Here is a 24569-nt window from a genome sequence, read left to right on the forward strand (position 1 = left end):
AAAATGTAAGTAAAGATACCAACTTCTTCCTTATTTTTTGAAGTATTGATAGTTACATACAACCTTTGGTGGCTAATTATGTTACTATGTACATGTACTAAGTTCTCAGAGCAATGGAAATAGATATTTGCCCATTTTTACATGAAAAATATAATACTAAAAACCTGAATTACAAAAAAAAAAAAACCAAACTGAATGCCCTAAATGGCCAAAGTAGAACACAAAAACAATGGGTTCTGAAAAATGGACCTAAAATCTTATAATTATATCTTGATTATTCTTAAAACGCTATAGGTTAACAGATATGATATATGGAATTTTTCAGAGAGCCATCTAGCCTAATGGATAAGGTGTTGGACTCTGGATATGTAGAATTTTCTTTTATTTTTTTTTAAGTTTATTTATTTATTTTTGAGAGAGATCACAAGTACGTGAGTGTGAGTGAGGAAAAGGCAGACAAACAGAATCCCAAGTAGGCTCCACACTGTCAGTGCAGAGCCCAATGTGGGGCTCGAACTCAGAACCATGAGATCATGACCTGAGCCAAAACCAAAAGTTGGATGCTTAACTAATGGAGCCACCCAGGCACCTCAAGGGATTTGCTTTTAATTACTCTAGCAGGGATAAGGATAAACTGGGGAGTTGTGGATAGATGAAAGGGATAGATGTAAATAGCACAAGTGCATAGTGCTGATAATTGCTGAAGCTGGGCGGTGAGTAAATAGGTGAGTAAATTTTTCTGTATTTTTGAAAAATTTTATAATAAAACAGAAACAAAAAAACTCTACATACGCACTATTACAATGACAACTACAGCAAACCCCATAGTATGTTCAAAATAGAATAAAATTTATTAAAAACCCGTTATAAAACAAAGCTCCAAATGGTCTATATAGTAATTTTGCTTTTTTATCTGTATACTCAAATGAAAAAACAAGTATTTATCAATACGCACAAGGCTATTTAAAAGTTGTATGAAAGGTTATGATCGCCACCTACTGGACATTCTGCGTAACTGCTTGCTACAGGAAAAACACTGCTGAATTAAGTGCCCCTATCCCAGGCCAAGCATCTGGTCTTTCACAAGATAATCCTATTAATACCATTAAATTTAGGTTCACGTGTGTGTTTATATAAATAATGTTAGGTTACATAACTTTTAACAACGTGAAATGCCACCTTCAAAAAGATCATAAAATTTTTTCAGAAAGTACAGTGGTGAGCATCTTATGATGTCCTTATATTACAGAAGAAAGATCCCAGATTTTGAAATGTTTTCTCATAGAGTGAGAGCCAGAATTTAAATTATTTACACACAGAGATAGACCAGAAACCTATAAATTAGTCCTGGCTCTTAAATTTGGCACATTATCTTTTAATCATCCCCGTCTTTTAAAATCTCAACTTTTTTTTTTTAAAATTTTTTTTTCCCAACGTTTATTTATTTTTGGGACAGAGAGAGACAGAGCATGAACGGGGGAGGGGCAGAGAGAGAGGGAGACACAGAATCGGAAACAGGCTCCAGGCTCTGAGCCACCAGCCCAGAGCCCGACGCGGGGCTCGAACTCACGGACCGCGAGATCGTGACCTGGCTGAAGTCGGACGCTTAACCGACTGCGCCACCCAGGCGCCCCATAAAATCTCAACTTTTAAGGGGCATTAAGGAATCTACTCCTGAAATCATTGTCGCACTATATGCTAACTAATTTGAATGTAAATTTTAAAAAACATTTTTTTTAAATCTCAACTTTATTGCAAATTTTGCATTTTTTATGACCTAGCTAACTGCATATACCAGTGATTCTCAACCCTAGTGCATTATAATTAACCTGTGGAATTTTTACATAAACTGTTGCTGTTACTACAGCCAGAGATTTTTTTATTTAGCCATGATTAAAAGAGCCATTAGTAAATAACAGAGGTTCTCAAAGTGTTGTCCATAGAACAGCAACATCATCATCACCTGGGAATTTGTTAGAAATGTGAAAAGGTCAAGGTCCACCCAAAACTGCTAGGCAGAGCCCAGAAATTTGTGAGTGTGAGCCCACCAGGTAATTTGGAATGAGGCTAAAATTTGAATAGTACTAGTACTTAATATAAAATTTTTTAAGTTTTTAATTTCTTCAAATATAAGATTTAATTTATTGTTCTCTAAGAATATAATAATATAAAAGAGAAAGATATTTACGTTCAGAGTTATCTAGTACAATTCTGTTTTTCCAGAAACATACCATAATAAATACTCAACATTAGTTCTAGTTAGCCAAAAGGAAAAATGCATAATGGAAGGGTAGGGAATAATTTGTCCATAGGCCAGTTAATTAAACCCTGGAACGTTCCTGCCGGGAGTAAGTTTTCCAACCATATTTCCTTGTTCAGGTTTGATCTGATCACAAAGGCACCTTTCTAAGACATAATTAAGACTCCTAGCCATACCATACCTTTTAACCCAGTAATGTCACTGCAAGGAATAGAGAGGAAAATAAATTACAAATCCAAAGCATTATAAATAATAGAGGAGGGGGATCTGAAAGTGAGTTAAATGCCCAACAATTAAGAAATAATTCCGTAAGTTATAGCATCAACAGGATGGGCTATTATTCAACCATTAAAATGATGCTTTCCCTATAAGACTTTAATTAATATGGAAAAATGCTTACTTTATAGCATCATGTGTATGTTCTGTCTCTCTCTGCCAACTGAAAATGGAGAGCACCAAAATATTCATGCTGGTTATCTTTGAGCAGTAGGATTATGAGTAGATTTATTTTTTATGTTTATTAGTGTTTCTAAAACTTTCAATTATAAGAGCATACTTAATCTACTAATCAGAAGAAAATCTACAAACATAGTAATAGAGCTTCTACTCTGAATTAGGATCTCTAAATAATGATTAATCAGTAAGTTTTCAAAAGACAGTAATTGGGGAAAACAAGTAAATACCTTTTTCTCTCCATCCTAACACTACTCTTTTCTCACACCACTCCTTCTAACCCTTTTATTTCTACTTTCTCACATCCACTCTGCCATAACCCCATAACTAGAGATACCAAGACACTGAAGTATAATTCTTCAATATTTTTAAAATTTTAAAGTGTTCACATAAATAGGTTGATTTATCTTTTAAGATATATAAAAAGGAGGTACCATACCCCAATGGTTAAGAGAACAGGCTTTAAAATCACACAGATCTAGGTGTGAGTCTTAGGCTAGGGGAGCTCACATAGGTTTCAATTTCCTTACCTGTGAAGTGGGAGTACCAAACCCCCCTCACCGAACCGCTATGAGGATGAAATGAGACAGTGCAGTAAAGGCATAAGATGGTAGGTGGGCACTCAACAGAAGGTAACTGCTGTTACTATTTTGTAGTTACTGTTAACTTTTGTAGTTACTGTTTTTGGTAAACAGCCTTTACATTTTAATTTTCCTGTGGGGGGAAAAAAAGCTTAATGGGGTACAGTGATTGCTCATGGTCATTTGGACTTCTCTGACAACTTCCACTTCAAAAACAATTTGGGAGACCTACATGAAGCTGCCAAAATATTCTTTACAAAGTGAAGATCCCACCAATGAATTTATCAATGCTACTATTTCATGAAAGAAGCAGCATTTGAACATCCGTTAAAAATAAATAAATAAAAAAGTAGAAGATAGTCTCTGAGTGAAGGAAATCATTCCAAAGAAAGGACAGTGGGCAACTGCATGCCAAAATTATCCTTACGTTTTTGATTTTTTCACCTACCAGTAAATACTTAGAGATCAACACCAGTTTGCAAACTGACACTTGGTGAAAGACACTTAACTTTCTAGCCTGATTCTCCATTAAATGAAATTGTTCTATCTACATCATGGGATGTTCAGTCAACAAACACTAACCAAACCTATTACTTGCTATTAAGCAAAGGAATTCAGGCTCAAATGAGATTAAGTGTATGAAAACACTATACACTGCATATACAGCACAAAGCACCATAAAATTATACACTACTGTTACTACAAAAAACCACAAATATTATAAATTAATTCCTAAAAGAAAAAAAGCTTTCCCACCTACATTTTAACGTCTTTTCTATATGCATGCTATCACAAATGATTTTTAGAATTTTTAGAAATAACACCTTCCACACTTTTTCCATAGAAAATAGACGTCTTTAGGATATAGTTCATGACTGCCATTCTCTGTCCTATGAAAATTGAGAATATTACTTTTCCCTCAGAATGGTATGACTCTCAAGGGAAAGTTATTAAGCTAGAAATTTCTGCTACAATTACCAGCGTGCAGAATCCAACTTCTAAGGAAGACAATTTAATATAGGTTCAGACAGAGAAAATTTTTTCTTATTTTTGAAAGTGTTGTAAGATTTTTCCAAGTGTTAAAATCAAGTATGATGATTAAGAAATAACAAGACACCAAATGTAGAAATTATACAGTTTTATAATTGTCTCCATTGCTTCTTAATCCACTGAAAATAATTTCATAATGTAACATTTTTAGGCATCTTCTTTGTTATTTTCTTTGGTTTCTACTTCTTTAGGCAACAATGGCTCGATCTTTAGTAACAAACCTTCACTTGTTGAAGTACGAAGGAAAGCTCGTACCACAAAAGGTCCTGGAAACAAAGACAAGAATCAACTTTTATTTTACTCCACAGATACATAATGAGCAGATATAAACATACAACAAGAAACCTTATATAACTCATGTTATATTTTCCACTTGAAAAGTACTGATATTACTGAACTAAGATTTTGAATTATAAGGAACACAAGATCATTTGTTTTCTAGAGTAGAAGACACACTAAAGAAACTCCAGCATATTAGAGATTTACCCTTGAAACTACATAATCTATAATAATTCATTTCTCTCTTCCAGAAGATGATCACCTAGAATTTATTTTACTGCAAAGTCGAAAGTGAAGGGAGCAGGTGGTGATATTTACATGTGATGGCAATATTCTAAATATTTATTTGAAATATCACAGATGCTATCTCTGTGTTACTAAACATTTAGTAAAATTCCCTAAAAATGAAAAAGCTTTTCATAAGAACAATTAAGAGACTTCATTTAAAATGGCAAAGAAAGATAGAGACAGTTCAAGATGGCAGCATAAGAAGATCCTTAACTCACCTCTTCCCACAGACACAGCATATCTACAGCTACATATGGAATAAATCCCTCGAAAAAGTCCTGAAAACCAGATGAGCAGTATCTCCACAACAAAGGATAAAAGGGCTGCATCAAGACAAGTAGGAATGGCAGAGACAACACTGTCTGCAAAAACCCCACTCCAGGCAAGGCGACCGAAAATCGGGAGGGATCTCAAAAATACAGAACTTTTCCCTGAGGACAAGGGCTTTGTTCCCCAAACTAGGCACCCCAACCACTGTGTCCTGTATCAGACAGATGAGCTCCCAAAACATATGGCTTTGAAAACCAACAGAGTGCATCCAAGAGAACCACAGAACTGGAAAGAACAGGGAACTCAGTGTTAAAGGGCTCACACATAAACTCATTCCACAACCTGGTGCAAAAGAAGCAGTGTAAAAAGCACTAGGCCATATGTGAAGGAAACCCACTTATTAATCTTAAAACAACTGCTGGAAAGAAGAAACCTGTTGAAACTTTCTTTGGGGATAAGAGTGCATTTTTGCAATCTCATTCAACCTTGCTAATGCCAGTGCTGGCAGGAGCCATGCTGGCAATCCTACTCTAACCTATCAGCGCCACCGAGCATGCTCTGCCCCCCTTCCATGCCACATCCAGAGCACAGCTGGTGGGCAACCTTGCTGTGGGGCAGCCAAACTGCAACCAACCAGGTGAGCAACCCCACCCAATAAGGCAGCCTGTTGCACAGGCAGCCAGTTGAGACCCAACCCACGCCCTCATTCCTACCATACCCGTGCCATAGACAGACAAGTACCCCACACCCATCCCCACCCTCCCCGCACACAGCTGGCAGGTGCGTGAAGCCCACACAGGGGATACCTTGAGCACCAGGCTCTGGTGGCTGGGGGATTACACTTCTAAGCCCCACAGAAAATCTTGTATACAGGCCACTCCTGATTGGGAGAGGTAGCTGTTTCAATACATAGAAACACACAGAATCAGGCCAACTTAGGAGATAGAGGAATATGTTCCAAATGAAAGAACAAGGCAGAACCTGAGAAAAAGACCTTAATGAAATGATCATAAGTAATCTGCCTGACAAAGGGAGCAAAGTAACAGTCATAAAGATGCTCACTTGGGGGAAAGCATGGATGAACACAGGAGAACTTCAATAAAAAGACAGAAAATATATGAAAGTACCAAACAAAAATCACAGAACTGAAGAATAAAATAAGTGAACTGAAAAATACACTGGAGAAGCTCAACAGCAGACTGAATGAGAAACAGATCAGCAACCTGGAAGACAAAGCAATGGACTCACTCAGAGAAGGAAACAAAAAGAAAAAAGAATTTTAAATAGTGAAAATAGCTTAAGGAATACAGAGGACAACTTCAAGCAGAGTAATATTCTCATTATAGGGGTCCCAGAAAGAGAAGAAAGGGGCAGAAAATTTATAAAAAAGAGAAAAATAACTGAAAACCCTAACTTGAGGAAGGGAATTGACATCCAGATCCAAGGTCAGAAAGTTTTAAATAAGATGAAACTGAAGAGATTCACACTAATTAAAATGTCACAAGTTAAAGACAGAATCTTAAAAGCAGCAGGAGAAAAACAACTTGATACATACAAAGGCAGCCCCATAAGGCTAACAGAAAATTTATCAGAAGAAACTTTGCAGGCAAAAGTGACTGATAGAACATATTCAAGGTGCTTAAAGGAAAATATCTACAACCAAGAACACTGTACCTAGCAAGGTTATCATTCAAAATAGGAAAAGGGATAAAAACTTTTTCAGATAAGAAAAAGGTAAAGGAATTCATGATCATTTAATCAACCCTACAAGAAATGTCAAATGGAATTCTTTAAGCTGAAAGGAAGTAGTACTAATGAATGACAAGAAAACATACTTAGTAAAAATGTCACTGGAAAATGTAAGTATATTGTAAAAGTAGTGCATTTACTCACTTATAAAACCAGTATAAAAGTCAAAAGACAAAAGTAATAAAATTAAACCTATATTAATTAGTTAATGACATCAAAAAGTGTTAAAATGTACATCAAAACCATAAAACACAGGGGATGGAATAAAAATGTAGAGTTTTGGAATGAGTTTCAATTAAGTTGCTACCAGATGAAAACAGACTGTTATATACACAGAATGGTATATGTGAACCTCACGGTAACCACAAAGAAAAAAACTTATAGCAATATAAAAAGAAAACGAGAAAGGGATCTAAACATAACACTAAAGAAAATTATTAAGACCAGAAGGAAAGACAGAAAGAAAAGAAGAGAGGAACAAGGAAAAAAGCCAGAAAACAATTAACAAAATGGCAATAAGTACATACCTATCAATAATTACTTTAAACATAAATGGTCTAAATCTTTCTTTTGTTATTTTTTTTTTTTAATGTTTATTTATTTTTGAAAGAGAGAGAGAGACAGAGTGCGAGCAGGGCAGGGGCAGAGAGAGAGGGAGACACAGAATCTGGAGCAGGGTCCAGGCTCTGAGCTGCCAGCACAGAGCCCAATGCAGGGCCGAAACCCACAAACCATGAGATCATGACCTGAGCCCAAGTTGGACTCCCAACTGAGTGAGCCACCAGGCGCCCCTAAATCTTTCAATCAAAAGACACAAAGTGGCTGAATGGATTTAAAAAAACAAACAAACAAAAACAAGACTCATCTATACACTGCCTATAAGAGACTCAGCTCAAAAGTAAGGACTGAAAGTAAAGGGATGGAAAAATATATTCTATGCAAATGGAAACAAACTGACAAAAAGCTGATGTAGCTAAATTTATTCAACAAAAAATACTTTAAAACAGACTGTAATAAAAGACAAAGAAGGGTATTACATAATGATTAAAGGGTCAAACTGGCAGGAAAACATAGCATGTATAAATATCTATGCACCCAACATAGAAGCACCAAAATATATAAAGCAAATATTAATACACCTAAAAGGAGAAACAGCAATAGTAGGGGATTTTAACACTCCACTTACATCAATAGATAGATGATCTAAACAGATAATCAATAAGGAAACATCACCCTTAAACAACACATTAGACCAGATGGACTTAATATATTTACACAGAAAATTCCATCCAAAACAAAAACAAAAAATAAAAACCACATTCTTGTCAAGTGCACATGGGACATTCTCCAGGACATATCACAGATTAGGCCACAAAGCAACTCTCAGAGTATTGAAATAGTATCAGGCATCTTTTCTGACCACAATGTTATGAAACTAGAAATCAGTTACAAGAAGACTGGAAAAAAACACAAAAACATTAGAAATTAAATAACATGCTACTGAACAACCAATGAGTCATCAAAGAAATAAAAAGGAAAAATCAAAAATACCTAGAGACATATGAAAACAGATACAACATACAAAAACCTATGGGATAAATCAGAAACGGTTAAAGGAGAGAAGTTCATAGCAATACAGGCCTACCTCAAGAAACAAGGAAAATCTTAAATAAACAATCTAACTTTAAACAGAAAGTAACTACAAAAAGAACAACAAATGAAATGCAAAGTTAGGAGAAGGAAAGAAATAGTAAATATCAGAGGGGAAATAAATGAAATAGAGAATAAAAGGACAATAGAAAAGATCAATGAAACTAAGAGCTTGTTATATGAAAAGATAAACAAAATTAACAAACATTAATTAGACTCACCAAGAAAAAGAGAGGGTGGGCTCAAATAAATAAAATCAGAAATGAAAGAGAATTACAACTGATACCATAGAAATACGAAGGATCATAAGAGACTACTATCAACAATTACATACCAACAAACTGGACAACTTAGAAAAATTTATTAAATACCTAGAAACAAACAACTTCCAAGATTGAATCAGGAAGAACAGAAAAATCAGAATAGACTTATAATAGCAAACAGATTGAATCAGTAATCAAAAACCTCCCAACAGACAAAAACCCAAGATTAGCCAGCTTAGCTGGTGAATTTTAACAGACATTCAAAGATTTAGTATCTAGCCTTCTCAAACTCTCCCCAAAACACTGAAGAAGATGAGAGAATGCTTCCAAACTCATTTTATGAGGCCAGTATTACCCTGATACCAAAATTAGACAAGGACACAACAAAAAAAGAAGAAAATTACAGGCCAATAATCCTGGTGAACATGTATGTGAAAACCCTCAACAAAATATTAGCAAACCAAATTCTAAAATACATAAAAAGAATCACACACCATGATCAAGTGGAATTCATTCTAGGATGAAAGGATGGTTCAATATGTGCACATCAATGTAATACAGATTAACAAAATGAAAAACAAAAATCATACGATCACTTCAATAGATGCAGAAAAAGCATCCAACAAAAGTCACATCCATTTACAATAAAAACTTTCAACATAGTGCTTAAAGAGAGAACGTACATACCCCAACGTAATAAAGGTCATATACAAACCCACAAATAATATCATAATCAATGGTGAAAAGTTGAAAGCTTTTCCTCTAAGCTCAGGAACAAGACAAGGATGTCCACTCTCCTTACTATTATTCAACATAGTATTGGAAGTTCTAGTCATAGCATTCAGGCAAGACCAAAATAAGGCATCCAAATAGAAAAGGAAGATGTAAAATTGTCACTTTTTGCAGAAGATATATCATATATAGGAAGAGCCATAAGACTACACCAAAAGACTGTTTGAACCAGTGAACAAATTCAATAAAGTGTCAGGGTACAAAATCAATAAACAAAAATCAGTTGTTTGTATACACTAACAACAAACTATCAGAAAGAAATTAAGAAAGCAATCCCATATATTATTGCATCAAAAATAACAAAATACCTAGGAATAAATTTAATAAAGGAGGTGAAAACTTAATACATGGAACACCATAAGATGGTGATGAAAGGAACTGAAGATGATACAAAGAAATGGATATTCCATGTTCATGGATTAGAAGAATTAATATTGTTAGAATGTACATATTACCCAAAACAGTCTACAAATTCAAAGCAACCCCTATCAAAATTCTAGTGGTATTGCTCACAGAAACAGAACGAATGATTCTAAAATTTGTATGGAACCACAAAAGACCCTGAACAGCCAAAGCAATCTTGAGAAAGAACAAAGCCAGAGATACCAAGCTTCCTGATTTCAAAACTATACTACAAAGCCACAGTAAATTAAAACCATATGGAATTAACATAAAAGACATATGGATTCATGGAACAAAATAGAGAACCCAGAAATAAAGCCACACATATATGGCCAATTTACAACATAAAAGGATACACAACAGAGGAAGGGCAGCCTCTTTAATGAATGGGGTTGGGAAAACTGAACAGTTACATGCAGAAGAAGGAAATCAATACCTCCTACCACATACAAAAATTAATTCAAATAGATTAAAGACTTGAAGGTAAAACCTGAAACCATAAAACACGAAAACACAAGTGGTAAGCCCCTCAACATCGGTCTTAGTAGGTTTTCTGGATGACTCCAGAGGGCAACAACAACAACAAAATAAACAAATGGGACTACATTACACTAAAAAGCTCTGCACAGCAAAGGAAAGCATTCAAAACAAAAAGGCAACCTAGTGAATGGAAGAAGGTATTGGCAAATCACATATTTGATAAGGGGTTAATATCCAAAATTTTATAAAGAACTCATATAACTCAATAAAAGAATAAATAAATCCAATTTAAAATTGGGCAGAGACACTCTCACCACTGTTGTTTAACATAGTGCTGGAAGTTCTAGCATCAGCAATCAGACAACAAAAGGAAATCAAAGGCATCAAAATTGGCAAAGATGAAGTTAAGTTTTCACTTTTCGCAGATGACATGATATTATAAATGGAAAATCCGATAGACTCCACCAGAAGTCTGCTAGAACTGATACATGAATTTAGCAAAGTTGCAGGATACAAAATCAATGTACAGAAATCAGTTGCATTCTTATACACTAATAATGAAGCAACAAGAAGACAAATAAAGAAACTGATCCCATTCACAATTGCACCAAGAAGCATGAAATACCTAGGAATAAATCTAACCAAACATGTAAAAGATCTGTATTCTGAAAACTATAGAAAGCTCATGAAGGAAATTGAAGAAGATATAAAGAAATGGAAAAACATTCCATGCTCATGGATTGGAAGAATAAATATTGTCAAAATGTCAATACTACCCAAAGCTATCTACACATTCAATGCAATCCCAATCAAAATTGCACCAGCATTCTTCTCGAAACTAGAACAAGCAATCCTAAAATTCATATGGAACCACAAAAGGCCCCGAATAGCCAAAGTAATTTTGAAGAAGAAGACCAAAGCAGGAGGCATCACAATCCCAGACTTTAGCCTCTACTACAAAGCTGTCATCATCAAGACAGCATGGTATTGGCACAAAAACAGACACGTAGACCAATGGAATAGAATAGAAACCCCAGAACTAGACCCACAAACGTATGGCCAACTCATCTTTGACAAAGCAGGAAAGAACATCCAATGGAAAAAAGACAGTCTCTTTAACAAATGGTGCTGGGAGAACTGGACAGCAACATGCAGAAGATTGAAACTAGACCACTTTCTCACACCATGCACAAAAATAAACTCAAAATGGATAAAGGACCTGAATGTGAGGCAGGAAACCATCAAAACCCTAGAGGAGAAAGCAGGAAAAGACCTCTCTGACCTCAGCCGTAGCAATTTCTTACTTGACACATCCCCAAAGGCAAGGGAATTAAAAGCAAAAATGAACTACTGGGACCTTATGAAGATAAAAAGCTTCTGCACAGCAAAGGAAACAACCAACAAAACTAAAAGGCAACCAACGGAATGGAAAAAGATATTTGCAAATGGCATATCGGACAAAGGGCTAGTATCCAAAATCTATAAAGAGCTCACCAAACTCCACACCCGAAAAACAAATAATCCAGTGAAGAAATGGGCAGAAAACACGAATAGACACTTCTCTAAAGAAGACATCCGGATGGCCAACAGGCACATGAAAAGATGCTCAACGTCGCTCCTCATCAGGGAAATACAAATCAAAACCACACTCAGATATCACCTCACGCCAGTCAGAGTGGCCAAAATGAACAAATCAGGAGACTATAGATGCTGGAGAGGATGTGGAGAAACGGGAACCCTCTTGCACTGTTGGTGGGAATGCAAACTGGTGCAGCCTGTCTGGAAAACAGTGTGGAGGTTCCTCAAAAAATTAAAAATAGACCTACCCTATGACCCAGCAGTAGCACTGCTAGGAATTTACCCAAGAGATACAGGAGTACTGATGCATAGGGGCACTTGTACCCCAATGTTTATAGCAGCACTCTCAACAATAGCCAAATTGTGGAAAGAGCCTAAATGTCCATCAACTGATGAATGGATAAAGAAATTGTGGTTTATATACACAATGGAGTACTACATGGCAATGAGAAAGAATGAAATACGGCCCTTTGTAGCAACATGGATGGAACTGGAGAGTGTGATGCTAAGTAAAATAAGCCATACAGAGAAAGACAGATACCATATGTTTTCACTCTTATGTGGATCCTGAGAAACTTAACTGAAACCCATGGGGGAGGGGAAGGAAAAAAAAAAAAAGAGGTTAGAGTGGGAGAGAGCCAAAGCATAAGAGACTCTTAAAAACTGAGAACAAACTGAGGGTCGATGGCGGGTGGGAGGGAGGGGAGGGTGGGTGATGGGTATTGAGGAGGGCACCTTTTGGGATGAGCACTGGGTGTTGTATGGAAACCAATCTGACAATAAACTTCATATATTGAAAAAAAAATAAAAATAAAAATAAAAATAAAAATAAAAATAAAAATAAAAATAAAATTGGGCAGAGAATCTAGACATTTTCCCATTTCATGGCCAACAGGCACCAAAGATGCTCGACATCATTAATCACCAGGGAAATGAAAATTAAAATCACAATGAGTTATGACCTCATACCTGTCAGAATGGCTATTATCAAAAATAACAAGTGTTGGCAAGGATGTGGAGAAAAAGGGAACTCTCATGCACTGTTGGTGGGAATGTAAATTTGTGCAGACCCTGGAAAACAGTATGGGGATTCCTCAAAAAATTAGACAACCATATGATCTAGCAATTCAACTTTTCAGTATCGATCTGAAGAAAATGAACACACTAGTATCAAAAGATATATGCACCCCTATGTTCCTTGTGGCATTATGTACAATAGCCAAGATACGGAAACAACCTAAGTGACCATCTATACATGAATGAATAAAGATGGGGGGTACACACATACACACACACACCACAACGGAATACTACAATACTATTCAGACATATTAAAGAATGAAATCTTACTAATTGTGACATTAATGGACTTGAGGGTATTATGCTAAGTGAAATGAGTCAGAAAGACAAATATCAATGATTTCACTTATAAGTAAACTCTGAAAAAACAAAACAAACTGACAAAACCAAACCAAACCCAGTCTCATAGATACAGAGAACAGAGTGGTGGTTGCCAGGAGGGGAAGGGTATGAGGGGAGGGGGCAAAGTGGGTGAAGAGGATCAAGAGATACAAACATTCAATTATGAAATAAATAAGTCATGGGGATGTAATGTACAGCACAAGGGATACAGTCAATAATGGTCTATTAACCTTGTATGGTGACAGATGGTAACTAGACTTATGTGGTGATCAATTTGCAACATATACAAATGTTGAATCACTACGTTGTACACATGAAACTAAAACAATATTGTAGGTCAATTACACTTCAATTAAAAAAATGACAAAAGAGTATACATTGGTTTTTGAGATTTACTGTCCATCATTCCACTCCTGTGACAGCCTCAGAAGATCCTATACTGAAATCAAACTGCTCCGTGGAATATAAGAATGCGTACACATACAATTACTAAGTACTATGGCCATATCTATGACAGCAGAATTAACAAATGAGGTATTTATTCACCAGTGTGTGTAACTCCCAAAGAGATAAAAAAATAGCTTAAGATTGTGTTTTAATTATACACTTGGTTATAAAACTAAACCTGACAGAGTCCTATAAAGCTAAGTCTATAAATGAAGAGTCTATAGTGTAATGAACCCTTTTTTTGGCTGCAACCAGCCAGGAGAGAAATATGCACAGACTATGCACAGCACATAATGGAATAATAAGGACACTGTAGGTGTTCCTAGCCTATTAAACAGCTTCCATATCTCAATCAAGTTTCATTGCTCTCCATGAATCACTGTTTGTAAGAAATGTCTCTCAGGACATAATTAAAAACTTTGTTCTTTTCTAATGTAAGTAAGATTAAGAAAGACAATTGCTAATGCCAGTGACAAAGTGAATGGTCTGGACTCAAAATATTTCATAAATGATTTTAGTTTCTATTTAACACTACTGTAAGTTTAAGGTGATCAGTTACAGTTTTCTTTCAAAGTTTATTACATTTAATGATAGAAATAATGTGGGAATTTACAAAGATTTCATGATATGTTTCTTATTCATGTTAAAGAGGTCTCTTATCCAAACAACTACAGCAACATGTTAATAAGGTAATTAGGAATCCTTTGGAGAATTAAATTTTATTTATTTAATCCCTGAAAATACTACTGCTTGCATTATTGTACTTGCATATCAGCTTGATTGTTTTCTTAGTATTTTACACTTTTTTAAAGTTTATTTATCTATTTATTTTTAGAGAGAGAGAGAGAGAGAGAGGCAGCGGGTGGGGGCGGCGGGGTGGGGGGGAGAATCCCAAACAGGCTCCATGCTGTCAGTACAGAGCCCGATGAAAGGTTCAATCCCATGAACCATGAAATCATGACTTATGCCAAAATCAAGAGTCGGATGCTTAAACAACTGAGCCACCCAGGCACCCCAATATTTTACATTTCTAAAGAAACACAGAGCTATAGGGAAATCTACCCAAGCAAACCACTCACCCAAACTGAGTGGTCTGTGCTTACAAACTTCACTGATAACTGCTTGCAGATTTGCCACTATCTGGTCACTTGGCATATCGAGCTGAAAGAAAAGGATATATAACATTAATAATGTGAAAGTGAGAAGACAATACAACTTTTAGTAACTGCATCAGTATTTATTTTAGGCAGTGTCTTTCAAATATTCAACTAATGCGAACTATCTATTAAAAGACCTTACTCTGGAAGAAAAAGTTTCTGTAACTCTTCTTTTAGAATGCTACATTCACATGTCCTTACATGTCAAGACTTAATTATCTTATGGAATATGTCATAGTAAAGTATTTTGAAGTTGTTCTACTTGAGACTCCTTAATTTCCAAGTAATTTCCCCAAAGCACATCCTGAGACAGAATATACCATCCCCTGATCCCTACTCCCAAGGAATTAGTGATATTTCCTCTTGAAGTTTTTTTATTAATTTACTTTTACAGGAAACTAAGAAAATGTTTAGAAGTTCATGCTTTCAGGAATACAAAGTAAAACTACTTAACACACACACTCACACATCACATATCTGATACAGAGACATTTTCAGTATGCTATGGTAACACTCTATGCGGTAATAATTACCCCACTACTCAACAAAAATTACAGTAAGTAAATATATACTGAACAAGCACTACTCATAAAACTCCAAAACCTAGCTCCTAAATTTGTAAAGTCCCTGTGTTTATCATTCAAATTCAATGCATGTTACTCTTCTAAAATACACTACTTAAATTAGTTATATTCCATCCCAGTGTTTAAAGGATTTTAAGCTTTGTCAAATGAATCAATTTTTTAAAATTCATGTAAAACTCATAATAGCATAACTGGCAAAAATCACATGGTAACAGTTCAAGTTCAAGCAAGGTTTCTGTTTTCCAACGACTCTGAGACCATTGCAAGAAATGTGCTGGGTAATAAGCATAAAGAGAATTCCTCATGAAAAAATTATTCTCATTACCAACAGACAACATTTATTTGACACTCACTTGAACATGATGCAATACCAAACTCTAAATGAGAAGGTTTGGACATTATTGGAGGAATTTTCTACTTTATGCCAATCCTTAAGTGGGAGTTCTAATAGGAAAAAAAAAATCAAGCAATGCTTAATTCACCTTCTGAAGTCCACAGAACTTACAGATTTTAATCTGCAGTGAATCAAGTAGTTCACTGGCAGAAAGGCACCTTACATTTGCTATGTTAAAAATCAAATCAGTCATTGAAAAAAATTAAAAGAAATGGGGTGCCTGGTGGGTCAGTCGGTTAGGCATCTGATTTCGGCTCAGGTCATGATCTCGCCGTTCGTGAGTTCAAGCTGTGCATCTGGCTCTGTGCTGACAGCTCAGAGCCTAGAGCCTGCTTCCAATTCTGTCTCTCCCTCACTCTCTGACCCTCCCCCGCTTGTACTCTGTCTCTCTCTCTCTCTCAAAAATAAACATTAAAAAAAATTTTTAATCAAAACAAAAACCTTATTCTCCACATTAATCAAATTGTCCTTTTTATCATCCACTGAAGTAACAGTTACGGCTCTAGTAAGTTCGTTCACCCTTTGTTAAAGACCTACGGCTACCTTAAATTTGGGAAAGTAATAGATACAAGAAAAAGCAAGATGCCCAACATATTTTTTTTACTATTTAATAACTATTAAGTTATGCTCTACATTGTTATACTATCTATAATACACTAAACTCAACTATACTTTCTGTAGACTTATACTGCCTACAGTAAGCTAAAATAAAATGCTACACAAATGCAACATGTGCTTTAGAAATACAAAACAAAGACTTCCTCAGCAACTTTCAGAACTAGGATACCTTCAATGATTTCATTAAGTTCTAAAATATGTAAAAAAGTTTTTAAACATAGTTTACATTTTTGTCCATATTTTAGCACCTCTAATCTTTAGTACTGTATCCTCTGTGGAATTTTAAAATATATTTATAACCATAACACTTCATTTTACCTTTTCTTTTAGATATTACACAAAATTATGAAAAATTATATATATATTATGAAATATATATATTATATATTATATATATGACTTACATAATAACTTGTTATTTTTTTAATTTCTTTAATGTTTATTTATTTTTGAGAGAGAAACAGAGAGACAGAGCATGAGTGGGGGAGGGGCAGAGAGACAGGGAGACACAGAATCCAAAGCAGGCTCCTGTCTTTGAGCTGTCAGCACAGAGCCCGACAAAGGGCTCGAACCCACAAACCGCAAGATCATGATCTGAACTGAAGTCGGCTTAACCAACTGAGCCACCCACGCATCCCTAACTATGATTACTTAACTGGCTACTGATGCTAAGATAATTATGGACCAAAAAAAAAAAAAAAATGTATGCATGCATGAATTTTATCAAAACTTGCACAGGAAATGTACTTGGGCTGACAGTAATCTAGAGAGAACTCAGGAAAGCAACATTTGCAAGCTTCTCTACCAATATCTCAGTTACTCTGCACTTCCATGGTGCTCTCATACAATATTCTCATGCAAAAAGGCAAGGATGAACCATTTTGAGGAGATGGTATTATCTGTTAGATTCTCAGTATCAGAGCATAAGACTTGGTACAGCAGGAAAGAAAAAAAAATGGGACTGGTGGACCTTGACTATGGTAAGCACTGTATTTGCATATGTGCATATGTGTGTATTTGAATATCTAATAGTCACAATACTATCTATGTTTAGCTAAAGACTGTTTACTATAGGGCAAGACAGTTATTCCTCATTCTGTAGCACACATGGTGTCAAGAAATGAAAATTCTAAATCCTACTTCTGCTTAACATCCCTCCCTTATTATGTCAGAAATAATTCCCTAAGCAGACTAGAAGGAAGATTTACCAAAGATGTTTGGGTGGAGGTGAACTCTGTGACTCTCTTTGCTTTAACTATCAGATTTTCATCTTTCCATGCAATTCCTAACCTGTCTTCATGAGTTTCTACAATTATGAGAAATTAAAATTTGCTGTTCCTGACCATTTTTTAATCCCTTTGAGATGCAGATGTATGCAAGGCAAACTGTATTCATGAAAGTGTCTAAGGCAACGATTTTTTTTCCAGGTTTTTAAATTCCAATTGGTTAACATCAGTGTAATACTAGTTTCAGGTGTAGAACTTAGTGATTCATCACTTACATATAACACCCAGTGCTCATCTCAACAAGTGCCCTCACTTAATGCCCATCACTCATTTAGCCCATCCCCCCCACCAACTCCAGTCCAGCAGTCCTCAGTTTGTTCTCCATAGTTAACAGTCTGTTTTCTGCATTGCCTTTTTCTTTCCCCTATGCTCATCTGTTGTTGTTCTTTTTAAAATTTTTTTTTTAACATTTATTTTTGAGAAACACGGCATGAGCAGGAAAGGGGCAGTGAGAGGGAAACACAGCATTAGCAGCAGGCTCCAGGCTCTGAGCATTCTCTACAGAGCTCAAAGTGGGGCTCGAACCCATGAACCATGAGGTCATGACCTGAGCTGAAGTCAGACACTCGACCTACTGAGCCACACAGCTGCCCCACCTGTTTTAAGTTCCACAAATGAGTGAAATCACATGTGACTGACTTATTTCACTTGGCATAATACTCTCTAGCTCCATCCACATCCTTACAAATGGCAAGATTCCATTCTTGTTGATGGCTGAGTAGTATCCCATTGAGTGTGTGTGTGTGTGTGTGTGTGTGTGTGTGTGTGTGTGTGTGTCTGCATATGTACACATCTTCTTTATCCATTCACCAGTCAATAGACATTTGGGCTCTTTCCATAACTTGGCTATTGTTGATATGCTGCTGTAAATATCCAGGTGCATGTATCCCTTCAAATCAGTATTTTTGTATCCTCTGGGTAAAACCGGCTAGTGCAATTGCTGGATCAAAGGGTAGTTCTATTTTTAACTTTCTGAGGAACCTCCATGTGTTTTTCAGAGTAGCTGCACCAGTTTGCATTCCCACCAACGGTGCAAGAGGGTTCCCCTTTTTCAGCATCCTTGTCAACATCTATTTCCTGTGTTGTTAATTTTAGCCATTCTGACAGGTGTGAGGTGATATTTCATTGTGGTATTGATTTGCATTTCCCCTACGATGAGTGATGTTGAGCATCTTTTCATGTGTCTGTTAGCCACCTGTATGTCTTCTTTGGAAAAATGTCTATTCATGTCTCCTGCTCATTTTTTAAAAAAATATTTATTTTTGAAAAAGAGAGAGAGAGAGAGAGAGTAGGGAAGGGGCAGAGAGAGAGGGAGACAGAGTATCTGAAGCGGACATCGTGCTGACAGTAGAGAGCCCAATACAGGGCTCAAACTCACAAACTGCAAGATCATGACCTAAGCCGAAGTCAGGCTTTTAACTGACTGAACCACCCAGGCACCCCATCCTCTGCCCATTTTTTAATTGGATTGTTTTTTGGATGTTGAGTTTGAGAAGTTCTTTACAGATCTTGGATACTAACGCCTTACCAGGTATGTCATTTGCAAATATCTTTTTCCATTCCAAAGTTTGCCTTTTGGTTTTGTTCACAGTTTTCCTTCCTGTGCAGAAGCTTTTCATCTTGATGTAAGTCCCAGTAGTCTGTTTTTGCTTTTGTTTCCCTGGCCTCGGGAGATGTATTAGATCCCTGGCTGTGACCTTTTCTTGTTTTTTCTTTTGAAACAAATTCCTCCATCTTGGCATTTCGTCTCTGTCTTCTGTGTATTATGAAAGCCTGTAATGTTTCCTGATCCTGAGAGTAATGGCTTTATGAAGAAGAGGGAATCTAATTTTCAGGGCCTAGCACTTCAAGAAGTGTCTCTGGCGTGTGCTGCATGCACTCTGCTGCTGTGTTATGGCTGCTCTATCCCTCAGGTCAGTCCTCTCTCTGCAGAGTTTCTCCTTGGCTGCAGTGGGGAGCATTTGGACCTTAGCCAGAAATGTGGCAAGTTTTAACTAGGTGTGCTCTAGTCAGCTTGCTAAAAGAGACCTGATGCCATTTCTACTAGACTTGAAGTTTTGCAGAACTCTATGGTCAGCAGACATAGTGGGTGTGGGGGCTTGTGCTGGTCTTCTCGGGGAGGGGTCCCGCTGGCACCAGTCGTTAGGCAAACTTACCCCAGCAGAGCGCAGGGTGGGTGGGACTTGGTGTTCAGCAGGTTAGGCAGCCAATGTTGGCACTGTGCTGTTTACTGAAGTTGGTTTATGCTGAGGGGTTGGGGGAGTGAAATGGTGCCCACCAGTTCTTTTGTCCCTGGACAGGCAATGCCACCTCTCACAGATGCGCTCCAAAATGTACTCACAGTCCCTCCCCACTCCTTAGGTGATCTTCAGATTGCACAGCTTGCCCTGGGTTGTTTGCCTGCCTCCACTCCAGGAGTAGGACAGCATCCTCAGGTCTTTATTACAGCCAAGCCTGGGGACCTTTGAAAACTCCAGTCTTGGAGCCCCAGTGGCTGCAAAAACTCAAAATTCAGCCCCTCTCCTTTTCCCAGCCAATGGCTTTGGGGAAGTGTTCTTGTATTTATCCCTGTGTGTTCCACTCTCTCTCTCTGGCCTTTCTCCACAACCAGGACTCCCTCCCCTCTGCAGCACCCTTGATCAGATACATTTCTCTCCTAAACCAGGTCTCCACACTTCCTACCTTCCTCCAAGCAGCCTCTTCTCTCCCTCGAATTGTGGAGTTTGTTCTATCAGTCCTCAGGTCAATTTCTTGAGTATTCAGAATGATTTCAGAATTACCTAGCTGTGTGCAAGGAGGACAAGGCAAGCCTAGGGTCCTCCTACGATGCAACCATCTTAGCTCCATCTTAACTCCGCCCCGCCCAAGCAATGACTCTTAAACTTTTTTGGGTCATGAAACCTCACTCCAGAAAACTGCACACAAGCACACAAAAAAATTACCCTATGCTTTCACAGGCTTCATGGATTATCTGATTAAAAGAAAGGGGAAGAGAGAAGAAAGGCTTCTGAAAAAAGTGTGTCAGCTAAAAGGGATCCCTAGTCACACTTTTGAGAACTGCTAGCCAAAAGGTAAGTCTTAAAATATTTTGGAAGACTAAGGACTACAGTGTAGGAAAATAATCTGACTGAATTTTTTACCTTTTACAGAGGATAAAAAGAAAATACACACACAAGCAAAATACATATACATGATTTTTAAACAATCACATGATCCTCCTAAAGTGGCCAACTACTGTCACTATAAATGTTCTGACAGCCTCTAAATGTATGATCATCTCTAAGTGGAAACTGTAAAGAGGACTGCTCCTTTGGAAAGCACTTGTTAGAACATCTGGCCTCCCAAATCTCTTCCAAATGCAATGTTCTAAGATTCTGCAGATGGGCCAATCCTCTTAATCACCATGACTCCTTACAGTCTAAACCAACGAAAGGAAGATAATCTGTGTGTCCTCTATACAACATTAAGGAAAGTAATAATAATAATAATTGATTGATTGAGCAGCTCTATTTATTGAGTAAATTCTCTGAGCCAAGCTCTATTCTAAGCATTAAACATTCTCATTCATTTCTCCTAAGAATCCTTTGAAATAGGAACTACTGCAATTGCTCTCTTACCATTAGAAACTGAGACCTAGGGGGCTCCTGGGGAGCTCAGTCAGTGGAGTGTCTGACTCTTGATTTATGCTCAGGTCATGATCTCGTGGTTGGTGGGACTGAGTTCCACGTCAGGTCTGTGCTATCAGCCTGCTTGGGATTCTCTCTCTCTCTCTCTCTCTCTCTCCCAAAATAAATAAAAACTTTAAGAAAAAGAAAAGAAAAGAAACAGACTTGGAAAACTTTGTTAACTTATCCAAATGCACACATCCTGGTAAGAAGTGGCTCAGCAGCTATGTTCATGAGCTCTAAAGGCAGAGAAATGTAAATCTGAACCCCATTTCCTTTACCTTGTGACCATGGACACAGTTTTTAAGTGTTGGTAATTCTTACGAAAGATGAAGTATAAGTTTTGGGAAAATACAAAAGGAGTTTGTTATAAACTAAGAGCTGAAAAAGAGGAAACTAAGTGAAATACTTAATGGAAAAGAATATGCATTTAAGTGGGAAAAATATGAATTTTTCTTTCTGCCAAATGAATCCTTTACTACCCTCCAAGCTTTTAGGTGGTTACACCCTATCATTCAGCAACCCTTTCTTGGCCCCCACTCTGTCCATCATCATTCTGGAAGCTAGAAACAGAAAGATGAGTAAGAATCAAAACTTGCCCTCAGGGAGCTTAGAATCTGGTCACTAAAATACAACATCACAGGTGACGCTCTAACTATATGAACAACGTTCTACAAGGGCACAGAGGAAGAAGTGATGGACTTTGACAGAGAAGGCTACCCAAAGAAGGTGATACATGGGCTTAAAGATTAAGTTAGTCTTAAAAGATGAAAAGTTTTGAGGAACAATGAGGATCTTCCAGGCAGAAGGAGCAGCATGAGCTAATGTGATAACAAGGTAGAACAGGTTACCATTAAGTGACTCATTATATCTAGGCCTCGGGTTGCAAACTCAAACTCAAATGCCTACAGTGGCCAGACCAGGTAATGTGCAGGATTTGAAGAGGCCTAGGTTTGAGTGCATATGTCTACAACACCTGTGTGACACAGGCTGTGCAGAGGTGGATAGCAACACTCCATATGGAGGAGATAGTAAGCTACTCGACACTAATAAACTGTTACACTGAGGGCTGTGGGTCCACTGTTACCAGAATCCCTGACTTGTCAAGAACCAGAAACCTGAAGTTCTTTGTGATATCATCTAGTTTTTAAATGCTGATTCAAGAAAACAAAACAAAACCACTATCCAGGCCCAATAAAGTAAGTTTGGGGACCTAATTCAGCCTGTAAGCTGCCAATTGGTAACTCCAGACTTTAGCCTGCCTCCCTGAAAATAGCAAGAAATGCTAAATTTGAAATTGATGTAGTGATTCGAGACTACAAAGAGATGTGAATATAAAGATAAAGATTTTATTTAGAACTGCGAGCAGTGAGAAGCTATACAATGTTTCTTAGCAGACAAATGGTATATCTGATCAATGTCTTACAAAGAATTCTAGAGGAAGGGTATGCGTAAAACAGTTGGCAAACTTTCTCTATAAATGGTCAGACGGTAAATATTTGGGGCTTTGCAGGCCAAACAGTCTGTGTTGCAACTACTCAATTCTGCTATTTTAGCAAGAAAGAAGCCATAGACAATACACAAATGAATGACTGCACCTGTGTTCCAACAAAACGCTACTTACAAAGACACGTGGAGAGCTAGAAATGGTCCCCAGGCCAGTTTGCAAACCCCTGATGTGGAAGACAGACTGAAGGATGTTTGAGGAAGTGAATGGGCAAAAAAAGCCATTAATTTTTGTGCGATGAAAAAGATTTTTGTTTTGTTTGGTTAACAGAAAGCTTTGTTGGGTGCTGAGAGATTTTTGGTATCCTACTATGTATCCATCTACTATGCAGATGAAGCAAAATAAAAAATGTTTTGTCAGACTAAGAATTGCATTGCCATTTAAAGTAACAGTAGGGAAAATGCTTAGCAACTGTTTTAACAGCTGTTGTAAGCTTAGATATGTGTATGGAAGAAGACGTTGCATGGGCTTTTCTGGAAGTTTCTTCAGGACTGATTATCAGGTCCTAAATATGAAAGCAAAAAAAGGCATTTAATACCCTATATTCTAAAGAAAGATACCAACAATTAAGGCCACCAAAAAGGTGCTATTATAATCAACACCTACCTAGTAGAAGCAGGCCAAGTGAGGGGAGGCAAGGCTCCAAGAAGCTACTCTGTGGAGATGGGGGGGCACCTGTCAGAAGGGGAGACTAGTGGGCTGAACATGTGGTATTAAAGACCTCAAACCAATAAGGGCTGGCCAGAGAAGCAGCAATGATCAAGTGGGGGCAACAAATTCAGGCAGATAAGCAGAGGCATGTGCCTTTCCTGCCTTAATACCCCAGGGTAGTCAGGCCTGAGAAACAGATTGGGGCAAAGTATCTCAGAAGTGAATCAAGTCATTGCAGAACTAACTCTAAGGTCTAGAGTGGGAGGTTTTGTGAGTGAAGACTTCATAAGCCCTCCTCACATCAGATCACATGAACAATAAAAACCCAGTTCCAAACTGAGCAAGGGAAATCTTTGCATGGGAGATTAGAGTTCTGAACTGCATCAGACTGCACTTGTAATTACTGACAGTCACTGGAAACTATGAGATCTATCTAATGTGCCAGGGAAGGGAACACGGAAAGGAAATCATACTCATGGCACAATAAGAAAATGGAGGAAACTATTCCATGTTTGTATTCCACTAAATTCAGACTTCAATAGTTATAAATTTATACATACTACTTCTATACATATGAAAGACATGTCAAGATTAAAAAGCAGTTAAATTGGCATTTTTTAGGTGTACAGTTGCACACATTGTAACTCACACATACAATTGAGTAACCACCATAATACAGGATACAGAAAAAACTTCCTGATGTGATCTCTTAGCTACTGCTACCCTCGCAAACCCTGATATGT

At 37.2% G+C, this 24569-nt stretch overlaps 1 protein-coding gene across 3 annotated transcripts in view; it reads right to left on the reverse strand.

Annotated features, from left to right (window-relative positions):
- Positions 1 to 4417: 4417 nt before the first annotated feature.
- MRPL1 (mitochondrial ribosomal protein L1) overlaps positions 4418 to 24569 on the reverse strand; it is a 98363-nt gene continuing 78211 nt past the window's right edge. For 2 of the 3 annotated variants that reach the window (XM_086704783.1, XM_025921990.2), the window contains exons 8-9: positions 15044 to 15125; positions 4418 to 4610 (exon numbers count right to left, since the gene is read on the reverse strand). In XM_086704783.1, the coding sequence (XP_086560909.1) occupies positions 4492 to 4610; positions 15044 to 15125 (201 nt within the window). In that variant the 3' untranslated portion in view covers positions 4418 to 4491. The remainder of the gene's footprint in view (positions 4611 to 15043; positions 15126 to 24569) is intronic. The other variant, XM_086704784.1, reaches the window with a different exon arrangement.

The sequence above is a fragment of the Puma concolor genome, chromosome B1 (assembly GCF_028749965.1).
Source record: "Puma concolor isolate L17-30 chromosome B1, mPumCon1.1.hap2, whole genome shotgun sequence".
Taxonomy (NCBI): domain Eukaryota; kingdom Metazoa; phylum Chordata; class Mammalia; order Carnivora; family Felidae; genus Puma; species Puma concolor.